Below are 17,209 nucleotides of genomic sequence, written 5' to 3'. Positions count from 1 at the left end.
TGATCAAAAAGCATGATTGTAATTACTTTCAGACATTTACCAGTTTATCCGTCTTTTATTCATTTACTTTGTGTAACAAAGACAGCATGTGGACAATCTCCACGTATAGAAACATAACCTCCACCTACTTCACACTAACTGAAGAGGACTTCTGAGAAGATGTAAGATATTAAAAAGAAAACTATTATGCACGTAATAGCATCATTGTTTCACTAGCTGAGATAAATATATGCACATATATCCAGATGTCCTGAAGTTTGACTCTTCCTGTTCCCACGTGCTTGAATATGTTTCTTATAAAGGAGATTTAAATCACTCTAATCCAAAAAGCATTATTACAACAAAAACACACGTGAGGTACCTATAAGCCTGCAGCCTTTAAGCAATGCCTCGTGCATTTCAAGCTAAACATGACGAGCTCCCACTGTTCTCTTTCTCTTCAGGCACCAACAACATACGAAGTCTCCAGATGTGTCGTATCAGTGGCTAATAATGAGCTGGACCTGTTACGCTGCTGTTGCAGACATGCTTGCTGACTGCAGGGCACAGAAAAGTCATTCACTTCAAAGCCACAGATCATTCTGCAAAGACCCTCTCTGTGCATCTCAGCAGGACAAACAACAGCACGATTTGAAAACTGGGCCCAGAGGCGAATGATTCAAATAAGGACAAAGCTTTTGTTTTTAAAAACGGTGGTTAAAGTGTTTCAGAGAAAAACATTCTCGAAGATCAAGAGAGAAGTAAAGCATATAAAGCAGGAGGTACAGCAGCTCTTATTACTGGAATAAAGAGCAAAGCACTACTGACTGGATTTTATAACTGCTGCTTTAATGAACCCAACATGACAGACATGTTCATACATCAAGGCCGATGCAGACGTGAAGAGCAGACGGAGGATGTGCGTGTTTTTCTTTTCTCATAATTTTGGTGCCTGATGGAAAAACAGCTACCGAGTCTGTAAATGAGGGAGCTGGTGCCCAACGTACCCCTGTCCCGGGTCGAGAGCGATGGCCCGCGGATGCTCCATCCCTCCGGCTATGAGCGTAGTGCGCATGTCTCCGTTAAGCTTGGCCACCTCGATCTGGTCCAGATTGCTGTCGATCCAGTACAGCTTCCCAGTGATCCAGTCCACAGCCAGACCCTCCGGAGTGGCCAGGCCGTGCTGCACGACCACCTCGATTCCCGTTACCCCTGAAACAGCATTGGCAGCAAGACCGCATGACTTCACGTTCTTTCACATTCATTCAGCCCTGAACTTCTCTAAGCGTGCCAGAAGGCAAATGTCTGGATTTAACAGAGCCCTGCTAGCTCGTTAAGTCAGCGCGATGTGTGATTGAGTGCCTGTGAGAACAGACCCTAACCCTGGGCGCTGACAGCTGCGTGCTCTGCTCGAGTGCTGCACGTTCCCCGCACCAAACTGCATGTCCTCAGTACTTCAGAGGACTTCAGACGACGCTTAGACCTGATGCTGCCAACAGTTTGCACCCATCATGTGTGGAAGTAGCTCATACAGCACTGACATAACCGACAGTCAGCAGGAAGCAGTGGTTAGTGCAGGAAAACATTCATGAAGCAAACAAAGAAACTGAATAATCTGGAGGGAAGCTGTTTATTACAAAAAAAGGCAAATGGATTAGAAATATATGAAAATCCATCAGCGATTCTCAGATGGATGGACTTTTGTGGGTGTTTCACAGAGGGTGGAACAGCCACAGAGGTGATATCACTGCTCCACAGAGGCAAATAAAGGCTGGGGAACTCAGTGAATGCACTGCCACCCACAAAAATAAAGAGCGAATGAGAAATTCTGATTCATCATTTTATGAGACTTTGTACTACAAAAGCTTTAGACTTGTGCAGTATTTTTAAGTTTGCTCAACCTGAGATAAACTGTAAGGAGCCAATATCAGCCCCGTGCAGCAGAAATGAGTCTGTGTGACAGCAGCAGAATAAAACAGAACAACATCGTCGTCGCTGCCTGAGAGGAAAAATGAGCGAAGGTCTTACTGACAGTGTGAGAGCATACCTCCAGACTCTGAGAGCTTCCCCCTGTAGATCTTATCTTCCACCACGTCTGTCCAGTAAAGGAGGCTGTGGTTGAAGTGGAAGTCTAACGCGATGGTGTTCCTCAGTCCTGGCACCAGCAGGCTGTAGTCTCGTTTGTGAAGGTCTATTCGTCGTATCTCGTGCCGGATCGAGAAAATAACGAAAGCCTCAAAGGGATCTGGTGAAGGCGAGACAGTCGAAATAAGTATGTGTAAGTTATCAACGCACCATGAGAAGAATGAGACTCAACACTGCGGCCGTCTTCATCAGGATTTTCACCGTAAGGTATTAACAAAGACTCATTTCTGACTATTGTTACTAAATATATTTAAAAAACAGACAAGAAAAAAAATAATACTACCATGAAAACTAAAATAAACCACGACCCTCATGAATCACGTGAATAGATATTTGGTAAGACTTGCAGGTTTTTGTCTTTTTGTAAAGTCAAACCAAAATGATGACTCTGCAAACCGGATGCATACGTGCACATACGTGCACATCGCCGCTGACCTATTCTGCTCCTTTTTCCTCTCTGCTGTAATCTGACACCTCTCCTATTCATCCAGCTGAGGCCTGTCGGTGTGTGCACACTGAGCAGGAAGCAAATTCAATCTCAAGAACAGCTTTACTATTTTTATAAAGAAGTCCTGCAACAAAGTGGAGACACTGACGCGCACATAAGCAGACAGATGGATGGATAAGGTGGTCGTTGTTGTCCCGCAGTACCCACACAGTGCCAGCTCCTGTTATTAAAACATGTCGTCCACACCGAGGAATTAAATGATCTTGTTTAGCAAATATTAGAGTCGCGAGTCTGCATGGCTGCTGCCTTGTTTAGTGAAGTCACCGTCCTTCCCTGCTTTACCTAAAATCACACATCTGCTTCCCTTTTCCATTAAAGTGAATGTCAACCCTTGTGCTAACTGCTAGCAGCTAGCTTTAGATGATGCCATAGTAGCGTTGGGCTTAATGGCAGCCTGAGCTCCTGGGCTCTCAGGGCTGCATGCTGCAGCACATGCAGATACGTAGACGCTACGATCAGCGATCGAAGGCTCTTTTGTTCCCTAGAAGACATTTTAATAAGTCACACAGCACAGAGCCGCTGTTCGTGCTATTAATGACAACTGCTAAAATTTGCATAGTAATTAAAACAATTAAGCTTAATTTGCTTCCATATATTCCCTTCACTCGGCTTCCACTCGGCTCAGTGCGCTGTGCAGATGACACGCTTTTAAACATTTCTCATTGGCTCAGCCATAATGTGGCGTGCATTTATATGCATCGGATGCAGCCAAACCGACGTGTTGCCAAACACTTTGGGAACCAACGCGCGGCATTTTCCCGTTTCTGAAAAAAGCAGATACATTTGTAAGTCGTGTCCTTTGAGGAATAAATGCTGTAGGGTCTCTGAGAAGTGTCTAAATCTAGCGACAAGTCGTAACGCTGGCAAACAGCGCTCCCAATCCCAAACTCGGCCTCGCCCACCGAGGCTCCGGACGCTATTTCTGCCTCCAGTGCAGCTCGTCTCCTGAGAGGCGCACAGCTAACGCTTGTTCCAAGCGACACATGGACACTTGTACACAAACTGCACTTAGTATTTCAAAACTTTTGCAAGTCTTTTCTTCACAGCACGCTTTACTCAGTCACACTTTAGGGAACACAGATGTAATTAAAACTGTGTCCTTGCCTCAATGTCACATCTCAGTGCTGCGACCGAACGAGCTACAATGCTTCTGCAGAGACGACGCGTACTCGCAGCTTTTTCCCCCCATTTATTACTGCGATATGAAAAGGAAGAAAAGACGTGAGCTCCGGACTTTACAAAGCATCCAGCAGCAACGCTTCTCAGGATTCAGGTGCAATGCTTGTGTTTGCATGCAAAACGTGATTTATGATGAAGCTGTACAATTCAGATCAGCTCCCAGAGAAAATTGTGTATTTTCCTGCGTTAATGTAAGATTAGAGCTGCAACTGCCATCAATCTCGGCGCCAAAGAGAGAAGCGAGTAATCAAAGCCAGGTCCATAAATCTGAACGCGACGGTCCAACAGCATGTGTGCAACTATTGTGTTGCAGCGGCTTCAAAGCAGTCTAATCAAGTGGATTAGTGAGTCACAGCAATCACATTATGCGATGCCAGGCCGGTTAAACGTGTGTGTTTGGGCCTGAGGTGAGTCAGCTAGCAGAGCTGGCTCACTCAGCATCACAGGAGATGGAAACAGACGGCTCTCATGGAGCCGAGCCTCTTCACATTTGATTGGATTTGAATAGATAGATACTCTAAATCACCGTCTATTACTGTTCTTCAGACTACCTCCTCACTTTTTTTACCACTCACAGACGCTAACACGAGGACCTTCCCATTACGCGCTCGTGTTTCAGCCGCTACCGTCCGCAGAATCAATCGATTATACGTTTCTCTATAATTAAAACTCACATTTTTCAATTACTCGCTCGCACAGAAGCTGAGATTACAACTCAAAATCAAACGCGGTGCAGGTGCACCACGGCCAAGGACAAATGTATTATTACTGCAGCCACAGACCGGCAGTGCTGCACGCTGGCGGCAGCCTGCAGCATCACTGAAACAAACATTAGAAGGCTCGGGTCTGTTACCTGTGCTGTGACAGCTGTCGCCGTCCGAGTCGAGCATCCATCCTGGATAACAGGAACACTTCACTGTGGTCTTGTACTGCTCACACACTTGGCTGCACTTCAGGTGACGGCTGCAGTAGTCCACCACCTCACACGTCTTGTTGCTGGAGTCCAGGTGAAGCCCGGGGGGACACGAACACACAACTCCTTTGCCCGGTGCCACAGTGCACTGGTGACTGCAGCCCCCTCTGGCTACAAGGCACAAATCTGGGGTGAAGAAAGGTCCCGAAATCTTAGAAAGTACACAGAGATGAATCTGTGTCTGTCTGACAGGAATCCTAAAGGTTTAATATTTGCGCATAGGAAAAAAGACGTGGTCTTTTAAACTGTGAGCTGCTGCAGACATCATAAGTCAAGCATAAAGGTGGTGTGTAATGAGCAGGCACATAAACAGCAGGTGGTGCAGATTCATGAGGAGAAGAGTGGCGTCTATTTGCATTTAAAGCAAAGCAGGAAAAAACTCATTTTTTCCAGAAATTACATAAAAAACAAGTCTTAACTTTGTGCTCCTCATCCTGTCGTAAAGTTCTCGTTAATTAGCAGCTCGAGATGAAACATGGAGTGAAAATGAAGCTGTGAACGAGACCTGGACTTAGCAACATAAGGAGAAATGAACAAAACAGTCACAGTGGCTGAATGGTGTGAATCCTGCTGAGCTGGTGCACCTCAGACCCCTGAGGTCCCATCTGAACACAGCCTAATTTTCAATGAGGAGCCAGAAGCTCTTTTAGCTACAAAAACACTCGAGGGTCCTGTGAGGCCCCCACGAGGCTCGGCTAGTGACGCTCTCGAAAATGAGCCTCCGCGTTTACGCTGCTCACTTTTAAGAGATTAGATGGGAAGAGCTGCTCACATGAGATAATCTGTCTCATCTGAAGGCTGTTGGACAAACACTTGCAGACTTCATATTCTGTCCCTTTGGTCTCATCAGACACCAGTTACATGCTGACGGGACACCGAAGAGCTCCAGTGGGAGATTTTTGGCATTCCCAACATCACAACATACTTGCATATCATACGTGTGATGATGTGAAACCCTGTAAATGCAGATTTGCCTTAAACAAAGGCTTGCTTGTCTTTGCATCGACTTTCTTTGGTTCTAAACTGCTGCTACACATCAAGTTTTCATTAATCCATCCATGCACAAAGTGCATCGTTCAAAGTTTCCGTGGATGGAAGTCATTATTTATGACACTTTCTCTTTAGTCTTCCCACTTACAATGATTCTTATGTGAAACATTCTCTCGTGGGCTTGAAAGGTGGGTGTAAATGTTCCTGAGGAAGAACAGCCGTTACAGTCAGCTTGGATCTCGCCGTTGACAAGTTTTGTCATATGTCTAATTATCCGCTGTGTAACTTGTCAGAATCTGTTGACACTGGTATGACTCAACTACTCCGGAAACTTTTCCAACCTTTTTCTGACTGAGCGTTTGATGAGCTGTCCGCATTAGCTGTCCACAACAAAAGGCTGCGTTTGGAAACCTCAGCGCCAGAAAGGAAAACGAGAAAAGCCGGAATTTTTACAAAAAGTGTGACAGCGGACGGTAAAACGCGATAAAATAGAAGAAGCGCGTGGGTGAGCTTTGCTCTGGATGTAGGCGGAGCCATGTGTAGAACATTATGTTCACTGGTTGATCCAGTGTTGTGGGATTAGATCCTCAGTAATCACACACGACTCGTGTGTCCACATACTTTAGACATAAGACATCATTACCACAGATGGGTCCTTCGTCGGAGCGATCCGCACAGTCCACTTTGCCGTTGCAGATCTTATCGGGCGTGAGGCAGACCGAGGAGTCGTTGGCACACGGGTACTTGGGCGGCTTGCACGCAGCCGACTCACACGACTCTTCGTCCGAGCGGTCCTCACAGTCGATGTCCCCGTCGCACACCCAGCTCTTTGTGATGCACTTGCCTGCAGGAGCCGAGCAAACATTAGCACAAATCTTTCAAGCAGGTGAACGTTTGATGACCAGCTGATGAAATCTCCTTATTTCCAGAGGATTCAGAAATAAAGCTCCCTGCTGAGTGATGCATTCAGGGGGAGACGGATTTCTCAGTTCTTTTGTCATAACCTTAAAACAAACGCCATGTATTATTCCCAGAAGGCCACAGTCAACAAGCTGCCTCTCTGGTTTGTGTTTAAACCGATGAAAAAGTCCACATACAATCAATATTCCCTGTGCTGTGCAAAGGAGCCTGATTGGTAAATCCCTCATTGCGGGCAGGAAGATGTAGGTAGAACCACGAGGGGGGTGAATAACAGAGACACTGGGATGTATCAGCATCACTCAAAGCTTGTATGTTTTCCACATTTTCGATCCCACCGGCGTGTTTGGCGCCAGATCGGTGCAAACTGACATGGGATGGTGCCACGACTGCGTATGTTTGCTTTTAAATAAAAATGCATTCACACGACGCTGCTGATTTAACCCGTCAGGTTCTAAATGTCTCATTTAGTGGTACCGTAGTTGCAAAGATAAACACAAACGCTTCTCCGTGAGTAAAATATGCTCGACACTTGTGGCGCAGATGCTGTGTTGGGCTGTTTTTGTGCTAATGCACATGGACAAGGAGGTTAATCATTTGTGTAATTGAATTATCTCCATCCTGAAAATTTCACCTTGAACGACACAGCCTGAAAACCGCACAGTCTGCGAGCAGAGGATGGATCGAGGATGTAAAAGGAGGGAAACGGATTTTGTTCAGAGTGGGCGGCACGACGGGGAAACCTCCTCCTGAGTGGATTTATTAAACGTGGCTATTGCTTATTATTATTTATTTGAGGGTGAAATACTTTTTTATCTTCTTTCCAAATATAACCAACCTACTAAAATATCAGGTTTCATATTTAATTCAACAAAACGTTAGCGTAGCCACAAATGAGAGATGGCTACTCTCTTGAGATGGTCCTCAGTGTGGCTGCAAATGCACTTTTAAATAATAGACGAGTGCATTTACAGTGTTTTCTGTGTGCATTTGAACATTTCTCACCAATTAGTGTATAAAGAGCTTCATATTTGTAGGGTCGACCTTACAGTATAAAGCGCCTTGAGGCGACTGGTGTTGTGATTTGGTGCTGTATGAATAAAGTTGAATTGAACTGAATATTTGCTGATATCATCCACGTGATCCTGACTGCACAGCAACACTGTAATACTTAGTGTAATGCTAAAGGTAAAGATCCCTGATAAAAGCACACACTATATCCACTCCCATATAAATGGATGCATGGATTGTATACAGTAGGCACTGTAATCCAGATTTATTCCTGCAATATCTGGCAGTGATTCCAGGCTAGAAGTTCCTCATTAAACTGTCTCAGGCTAAAAGTTTCAAATTGAGAATAAATCCTTCCCCCATTTAAATGTCTGACTCTCCTCCCTGTGACTGAATACTTTATCAAACACTGTATTTAAAGGCCTGAGATTAGATATTTCATGCAAAAAAAAAGTGCTTCTGGATAAATTACTGTGCTTGTACTATTAGCATTACTTATTAATATGTAGTATTAATAGCAGGCACCACAGTCAAGTGAAGCATCTCACTGCATTATAGTAATGATCTAATTGGTGGTATATATCGTGCTTGCTTTTTATACTCACACATGGACAGCGTAAAAAAAGAGCACACGCTTCTGTCACGTGCACGAACTGGGAGCAGGAAGGGAAAGCTGGGCTGTGAACTGGTTTGCACATGTGCAGCACCAGTGGGGAAGCTAAATCTGATCCATTGAAGCATATCGACTGAGGAATCAGCTGATGTCACTGAGATTGTGCCTGAGCTTGACTTCATAGTTTGCTTAAGCTGCTATCACGCTAGATGCTGTTTTGTTGCATTGCTTCAGATTATCCTCTTCATCTCTGGCTCTCCTTCATCCGTCAGAGCTGCAAAGACCGGCTCTTTTAGAAAGGCCTTTTTGAATATTTCCAGAGAGGGCAGTGTGTTCTTCAGAGGAGGACAGAACAAACTGCATGAGTGAACAGAGATCTGACACGGCGCAACTAGAGAGAATAATAACTGTGTGCTTTAGCCAACCTGTCACCATGCAGCAAAAATGAAAAGGAAAAGCGTTTAGTGATAAGTGGAAAATTCCAGGACTGCAGGACTTTTTTTGTTTTTGCCCTTTTTCTTACATTTAATACAAGAAGGTAGATGCTCAGTCGGGGTGCGTGGACGGTTTAAACAGACTCTGATTGGTTGAAGAACCACACGCAGATGCTCAGATTCATTTATAACTCATTCAAATATTGTGGACTCTCTCATATGCTGGATTTCACTACATTCACTCTTGTTTAAAGGTTTACTTACTGAACTCAAATCCATGCCAAGTTTAATTTTTATGCCTCAGGACCCGATGTTACCGCAGTCAGACCCACAGCATCACTGTCAGCTGACTAATGAAGTGTAAACATTCAAAAAAATCTGGAAAGTATCTCAAAGCTACGAAACATCAGTTTGCATTAATTGTTGAGTTACAACAACAACAGGACCCCAACACAGAGGTGGCACCTCCAGGACCGCTCTGTGTGTTTCTACCTGTCACCTGCACATTAACTCACAGCTCGTTGCTAACACTGCGCTGTATTCACTACCTGTATCTTTGCAGGTGAACTTAGCCTTGGGGTCACACATCCTCTTCGTGCCCTCGCAGTCCTTCTCATCGCTCCCGTCCTCACAGTCCTTATCGCCGTCACAGCTCCAGCGCTCCGGGATGCAGGTCCCGTCAGTGACGCAGTGGAATTCCTCGGCACTGCACTCGATCACCGGCGGCAACACTAAAACAAAATTAATTTGACAATGAATGCCTTTGAGATATACAGCAAAGTGTCACGGGCAAAAACCTCGCAGTTAACCTTTATTTTAAAAGAGACGTATTGGTGGCAAATATTTATGATAGTGAGCCGGGCAGCGGCGTCTATAACAGGTCAGCACCCCGAGAAGAATGGAGTTATTTCACAAGTCTTTAAGGTTTATGTGTCCGAGATATTTCTGTCTTCTTTAATCGCTCTGGTTAGTATATCACACACACGGGTTTCATCAAACAATCGGGTACGACGGCTGCGTGTGTGTGTGTGTGCACATGTTTAGACATCCTTGTGAGGACAGAAAACAGGCATGCTGCTATACTTGTGGAGACCAACAGTCCTTATGGGGACAAAATGCTGTGCCCACCAGTTTGAAGACATTTAAGGACAAAAGTTTAAGTGTTCCTCTGTGGACCGAAGTCCACCCTGAGGTCCTCCTCTTCCCCCGATGAGCCTGGTCTTTTTTGTTCGTTAGTTTTTGTCCCTTTTTGCTTGTTAGGAATTTTGTGTAATTTCTTTGTCCCCTGTTGGCTGGTTAGGGTTAGGCTGAGGGTCAGGGTTACACATCCACTCTTCATGGTTAGAGTAAGGGGACAGGGAAAGCATATGTCAGTGAGAGGTCCTCACTAAGATATGAAAATCTAAACTTATGTTATTTGGAAATAGTGGTTTAAATACAAACGCAAAGATTCAAATAAATGGTGCTGATATTGGAAGAGTCAGTGAAAATAAATTTCTGGGGGTAATAACAGATGAAAAACTTAACTGAGAGCTCACATAAGAGATATTCATTCCAAAGTATCACGAAGCATTGCAACACTAAACAAGGCAAAGCAGGTATTTGACAAACATCACTTCATATTCTACTGTTCACTGGTTTCACCATACTTAAGCTATTGTGCAGAGGTCTGGGGCAACAACTATAAAACATTACATTCACTTTTTACTCTTCAAAAAAAGCAGTTCAAATCATCCACACTGCAGGTTACAGGAACGTACAAACTCACTATTTTTGCACTGAAATATTGAAAAATTGACGATCGAGTGAAATTCCAAACAGCACAAATTCTATTCAAAGCAAAAAATAAAGAACTGCCAGGTAATATTCAGAGTATGTTTGTTTTGAAAGAAGGAAGTTATAATTTAAGGGGTTTTTGTAACTTCAAAACAACGAAGGTACGCACTACAAGAAAAAGCTTTTGTGTTTCTGTGCATCGAGTGAAACTGTGGAACAAACTGAATATGGAATTAAAGCAACGTCCAAACATAAAACTGTTCAAAAAGAGTTATAAAAATATGATCTTCTCGAACTATAAAGAAAAGGAAAATATTTAAATTAAGTGAATGTCATGTAAAAATTCATGATGTGATATTACAGGATATAGTATATCAGAAATCTGTTCACTATTTTTATTACAAATGATATCAGTAAGGAAGCAACTAAATATTAACTGATAATTTATGGCAATAATTTAAATAAGTGTTTACTTCCTCCCTTTCAACATGTAAATTAATCAGAACGGTTTTTTGTATGTAATTTGTATAGTATTTTTTTTTCTTTCTTATTTTCTTTTCTAAATGTACTTGTATATTGTTCACATGTTGAAATAAATTACCAAAAAAAAAACGAGTGTGTGTGTGTGTGTGTGTGTGTGTGTGTGTGTGTGTGTGTGTGTGTGTGTAATTGTGGAGTCACAGCCTGTGTTTTAAGAATGGTTGGGTGGGTAAGCAAAACTCGCCCAACGATACACGACCGTGTTCACCGGAGGACCCGGGGATCAAACTACCAACCTTCTGTTGAGCAGCTGACCCATAGTCAGACATAGTGTCTGACTCACTGGTTCAAGCTCACCTTATTGTATATTCCGTGTGTGTTGATTTGGATGTGATGGCTTAATGCTTAAATGAAAAAACAGAAAACTATTTAACAGTAGAAGCACAGCGGAGACAAATTCAAGCCTCTGGGGCAGAATTAGACACAGGGGGAGGAGACGTCTGCAGCTCCCATCAGGAAATGGTTTGATGAATGGTGCACACATTCTAGTGACAAGCAAGCGAGCTGTGAGTTTTCTAGGAGCTTACATAAGGTTTGTGTGATAATTAGATTAAACGATTCAAGTCCTGATGGTAAAATTCCCGCGCACACAGAGCAGATAAGATTTAGTCACACAGCAGTGTGAACACAGAGTTAGTGGACTCGAGCTGATTAGCTGTTAAACTTGTAATTACAACACCTACATTTAAATGCTGATTCGAATTGCAACTAAAATCATTTGCACACTCAAATAAATATAAATCAGCGCTCGTGAAGGTGGCACAGGCAGCTCGTGTGTGATGATTTAATCTATGACGGTGTATTATAAATAAACAGGTTAACACTAGCTGTTTGAACAAATGGAAGACAGGATGTGTCGGTCATTTCAAAACCTGTTCATCAGCATTTTAACACGCTGCGCAGACATCGCTTACATGCAGGTCCACCTCTGCAGGTTAAGGTCTCGTCGCTGAGGTCACCGCAGTCGTTGTCGCCGTCACAGGCCCAGTGGTCGGGGATACAGCGACCATTGGAGCACTGGAAGTGGGTATTGGAGCAAGACTGGATGCAGCCCACTTCATCGCTGCCGTCTCCACAGTCGTCATCTGCACACATGCACAAAAGTTCAGTGACAGATTATTGTTATGAACGCTGGTGGGTGTAAGGTATATGTAATCCTGGTTATAACACTAAACCATGAGGGCTGTTGCCGTTGCACAATGCACTTTTTTGATGAAAAACTTGGGCTGTTTTCTCTGGGCTTTGTGTGTGTTTGTTTGTTTGTTTGTTTTTCTCTCTCTGTGTGAAGAGACTGCAAACCAATTTCCCACTGGGGACAATAAAGTTACCACTGGCCAAGGTTAGAGCCAGTTTATGCTTTCACCTGAATCGCAGTGCCACTCCACACTGATGCATCGTCCACTGGAGCAGCTGAACTGGGTGACGGGCTCACAGGTGGGGAAAACTGCACATAAACAAACATAAGTTCAAATTAAAGAAATATTTGCTTCACAAAGCCACAAACAATCAGCTGTGCTTGTAAAATGTGATAGCAAACATCAGGTTTGTGTCCTAAACTCAACACTGACCTAGACTCTGAAAATGATATAAAATAAAACAAAAACAATACCAATAATTTTTAAAAAGAATCCTATTACATTTTTATATGTAAAAAATAACAAACACACTGTATGGAATCAAAGACGACAGTGTGAGTGAAAGACTTGTGTCTCATAAATCTGTCGAATAATGAAAATAATCTATAAACTAAAAAGGTTTTTATAGGCAGCTGCACGTTTCAGTTAGAGGAAGAAAAACAGGAAAACAAGAATGATTAAAATCATATTTCTCACTTTATGGATGCACACATCGCAGGGAAACTCATTCATTAGTCCTGAGATATTTCAGTCATGGTGAAACATCTTCAATATAAATGTTACTATCATGTTAATTCTTATATGAAGGTTTGTTAAAGGTGTCCATGACCATAAAACTGAAAATATTAAAAATATTAATTACTGTTATACGTCTTTCCATACATGCACTGATAGTCTGGAGCCGACTTAAAGAATAACTTTAAATGATACTAACATTGATAAGCTGTAGTTTAAATATATCTGCTGACAGCTCACATTCGTGACTGCAGGATGTTCCCAGTGTCTCACAACGCTCAGGTTTAATCTTCCGTCTCCACCACAGATCCGTAACCGTAGGGATTTTTTAGTAATAGCTTTAACCTCAGCGACCTTCCAGAGATTCCCATTTGGGTTCATTTGGGACTCTTGGGTTAGCCGTTTCATCATTTTAGTTTTTTACCCCTTTCACACAGTGACAAAGTGCATTATCTGACAGAACAGAAAAAAGTTGTCTGATTAAAGTGATGTTAGGAAAGGAACATAATGTTTGAATCAAGAATGATTCCAGCATCCTTCTGATTCTTCTGCTGATGACACACTTACACTCTTACTGCTTCCATCAAGAGGGTAACAACATCACATTCACCTGATGAACTAATATAAAAGCATTCATGCTAGTGTTAACCAGTGTTGGTCAAGTTACTTGAAAAACATAATCAGTAACTAATTACTGATTACTTCCCCAAAAAAGTAATCCCGTTACTTTACAGATTACTTATTTTCAAAAGTAATTAATTACTTAGTTACTTAGTTACTTTTTAAAAACCCGATTTACAACCTGAGTAGGTGATAAAGTGATAGATCTTTCAGCCCAATTCTACTTTTTCTGCATAATCCATCATACAAAATGTGATCAAATGGAAAAGTCTCTTTTTAAAACTTGTTTTATTAGTTTTAATCTTTTAACTTTATGCATCAAGCAAAAATTTAATTATCTGCAACATTCTCTGACTGGAAGAAATTAGTTTAACATTTAAAGCTATTTTCTGCACATTCCAGCTCATAAAATAAAATATTTTTTGTGTTTACACTCAGTCTTTCAAATAGATGCAAGTAAAACACAGCAGAAAATAAATAAAGTCAAAGACTCAGCGGTCCTGTTGCTCTATTTTCACCTGTAAAGCAGGAGTGGGGCAGGCGGAGGTTTACCCTGGTGCAGGTGTGCCGCGGTCAGTGGAAGAATCCGCGAGTTTCTCTGTGAGTTTCCCATTACGTCGTAGCTACTCGGTGCTTGTTGGAAGTTTAGGGGTTTTTTTCGCTGTAAAAAGAAGTTTTCTTCCCACGCACAGCGGACACTAATGTTTTTGTCACTTTTTATGGAATCAAACTCAAAGTAACGTCAGTACTTCCACGCTTTAAACGCTGCACGCTCATACTCTCTCTGCACTCGATATATGATTCACTGTTGATCTGCACACAGCTGTTGTCACGACCGTCACACTCGCTTACGTCACTGTCATGAGACATTCTCACAAAAAATCACGGTTTTAGTAACGCAGTAACGCAGCGTTCCTACGGGAAAGTAATGGTAATCTAATTACCGTTTTTGCAATAGTAATCCCTTACTTTACTCGTTACTTGAAAAAAGTAATCAGATTACAGTAACGCGTTACTGCCCATCTCTGGTGTTAACACAGTCCCTCCAGGAGTGGACGTCCCAGGTCAGACTGTACCAGCAGTCAGAGAAACAGCAAAAACCCAGGAGCTCCGTCTCGGTTCAACATTACGTTTCATGACGATACAATTAGAAAAAGACTGAATAATCAAACAGTGTCCGGTGGACTCTGTGTGCAGGTGACATTGTGACAATGTCAGGTTAACGTTTTCATTCCCATCAGACACCAGCCGTGTTTCTGACTCGGAGATATGATTCCTGGATGCCTGAAGCTTTATTGACTTGAGTATAAAACACAGGCCTATATTTGAAATGATTTGTTGACTGAAATACTTTTAGGCGCTGCAGAGGAGACAGATAATATTTCTGTCCTACAGGATGCTTTCCTCAAAAATGTCAGGTTTCAGCGACGGCACATGTCTGGCTGGAATTTAACATTCGTTAAAAATGAAGACGAGACATACATAAATAATGAAGGTTTCGAGTAAACAGTGAGCGTTGTTAAAAATAAAACACCGGCATCCATAAATAATGCCAGCGAACAGAGCTGCGAGCGAACCGAGCGCTCAGTAGAAGACGGTGTGTGACAACTACTAAACTACTGACAAACAAAATCCAAATTAGTATCAATCTCTAAGGCGGCCACCACTGAGCTTCAGGTGTTCCTAAACCCACAGTAGCTCCACTGAAGCTAAGTGAGCTGCCAGAGCTGCACAGAGCAGCGCCTGCAGAGAAGTAATGCCTGAGGAAGCTCAGACAGCAGTACGGGAGAGAATATGTTTTGCTGCACAGCTTGATTATGATTGAATGAAGCCGAGCATGAACTTTAATTACTGCTTACAACCCGGCTGTTTGTGACTGCATATTGAAGCGGCTTAGGACACACAAAGGGAGGCTGAGGCGATACAGCACGCTGCAGCATTTGGCAAACATCGATCACTGTTAAAGGCTGATTTCATACAAATAGTGATTAAAGCGAGTCTTAAAACCTCCTTTTAAACGTATGCTTCAAATTCAGCATCGCTGATGAAAACGTATGAAATTTGTAGCTGCAGACATCCTTTCCCCTGCTTCAATAAAAGGTTAAATACATCTTCAAAGAGCTCAAAGCGCTCGGGTCATAATGGCATGCCATGTATTTTTATTATGCCTTCTAGGATTAGCCCAGAACACAGAGTACAACTTTCCCTAAGTGAAGCTGACAGATTGTATAATACCACTGAGACATGACTACAGAACAGTGAGCTACTGTACCCAGCACCACCCACCGAAGCTGCTGCCATTTGTGAGGACATGTCTAGGTCTTGGTCCAGAGAACACAGCATCAATAACTGAGTCTCTCTGTCCACTGAATGAAGCAGCGCCTTTCTAAAACGTCACAAAAATGCACAAGAATTTTGCAGTTGTTAAATGTCTTCTGAGCTTCTTCTACCTTCATGTTTTCAAACTGCATTAAAACTGTCCAGCAGATCAAAATCTCTCTACTCTCCTTAACTCTCCTGGACATTAAGCTGCTACTTTTGGGAAGCAGCCACACTAAAGGGATCGAACGAGGGACCACCGACCGGCCGGAGCCACTGACTAAAACAAAATCCTTTACCTCAGCAGGCAGCTGGCTGACATTGTTCACCTGTGCTTCCTGCTATCCACCCTGCATCAGTCTTCCTTTGTCTTTGAACCTCCAGCAGCTCCACAGGCAGCAGTACAAACATCCACACTGCACTAGCCGTGTAGGTATAGCAGCACAGACGCTGCATAGGTCTGTTAGCTTTGGTTTGATTTGTTTTACATAAATCTCTTTCATACCTGTCACACTAGCTGAGCTGTTTTGTTGTAAAAAGAAAACAACATTTTATTAATTTATTATATTTTTAAAAGTACTTGTGTGTTTTTTTATTTCCCCTATGCTGTGCTATTAAAGAGTAATGTGAAAACAGCAGAACTTGTATCATATTATGAAGTGAGAACAGCTTAGCACATATTTTTAGCTCCAAGTGGGAACTGCATCGTATACATTTGACATTTGTAAAGAGATTTTTGAAATTTCAGCATATTAAATTTACCCTGAAAGTGTAGAGTTAAAACATCTCACTAATATTAAATGTGAGAAGTAACAGAAAATGACCCCAAATGATTTTACTTGTGTTTAATGAAATCATCATGTTGCTGTTAATCAAACAGAGCCAAGACAAACGTACTCGGTCACACACAGAGTGACGTTTGAGTGACGTCTGGGGAAAAGCACGCGTGACTCACCACATGATATTTCATCAGACTTATCCCCACAGTCGTCCTCCCGATCACAGCTCCAACTGCGAGGTATACATCGTCCGTTCTGGCAGGAGAACTGCTCTGCCTGACAGGGCTGGGCTGAGGAAGAAGAAAGAGGCCACTTAATTCAATCGCACCTGCATAAGTCAGTGTAGCGGCTGCACAACAACTCTAATGGTCACTAGATCACCCAAATGTCAATGTAAGGCCGGCGCAAACCCTTTATCACTCAATTGCGCGGTTGGAGACGGGCGTGGAAAACGCGCTGTTGCTGATGGGCCGTCAGTTACGTGCTGGTGGTCACACTCGTGACAGCAGCTGATGTGGGATACGCGTGTCAATCCACCGACGGGGGAACATTC

General features: G+C 42.8%; 1 protein-coding gene across 2 annotated transcripts in view; it reads right to left on the bottom strand.

Annotated features, from left to right (window-relative positions):
• The window catches only part of lrp1bb (low density lipoprotein receptor-related protein 1Bb), a 265,411-nt gene that overhangs the window by 112,026 nt on the left and 136,176 nt on the right, over positions 1-17,209 (bottom strand). For both annotated transcript variants that reach the window (XM_085250161.1, XM_085250162.1), the window contains exons 18-25: positions 16,833-16,946; positions 12,430-12,510; positions 11,981-12,151; positions 9,299-9,481; positions 6,418-6,618; positions 4,665-4,910; positions 2,027-2,224; positions 987-1,191 (exon numbers count right to left, since the gene is read on the bottom strand). In XM_085250161.1, coding sequence (XP_085106287.1) covers positions 987-1,191; positions 2,027-2,224; positions 4,665-4,910; positions 6,418-6,618; positions 9,299-9,481; positions 11,981-12,151; positions 12,430-12,510; positions 16,833-16,946 — 1,399 coding nt within the window. The remainder of the gene's footprint in view (positions 1-986; positions 1,192-2,026; positions 2,225-4,664; positions 4,911-6,417; positions 6,619-9,298; positions 9,482-11,980; positions 12,152-12,429; positions 12,511-16,832; positions 16,947-17,209) is intronic.

This window comes from Mchenga conophoros, linkage group LG16, assembly GCF_057382185.1.
Source record: "Mchenga conophoros isolate Kocher_MC1m ecotype Shallow Benthic linkage group LG16, M_conophoros_male_GT1.1, whole genome shotgun sequence".
Lineage (NCBI taxonomy): Eukaryota > Metazoa > Chordata > Actinopteri > Cichliformes > Cichlidae > Mchenga > Mchenga conophoros.
Note: the sequence above shows the minus strand (reverse complement) of the source record. Positions and strands in the feature narration are given on the sequence as shown.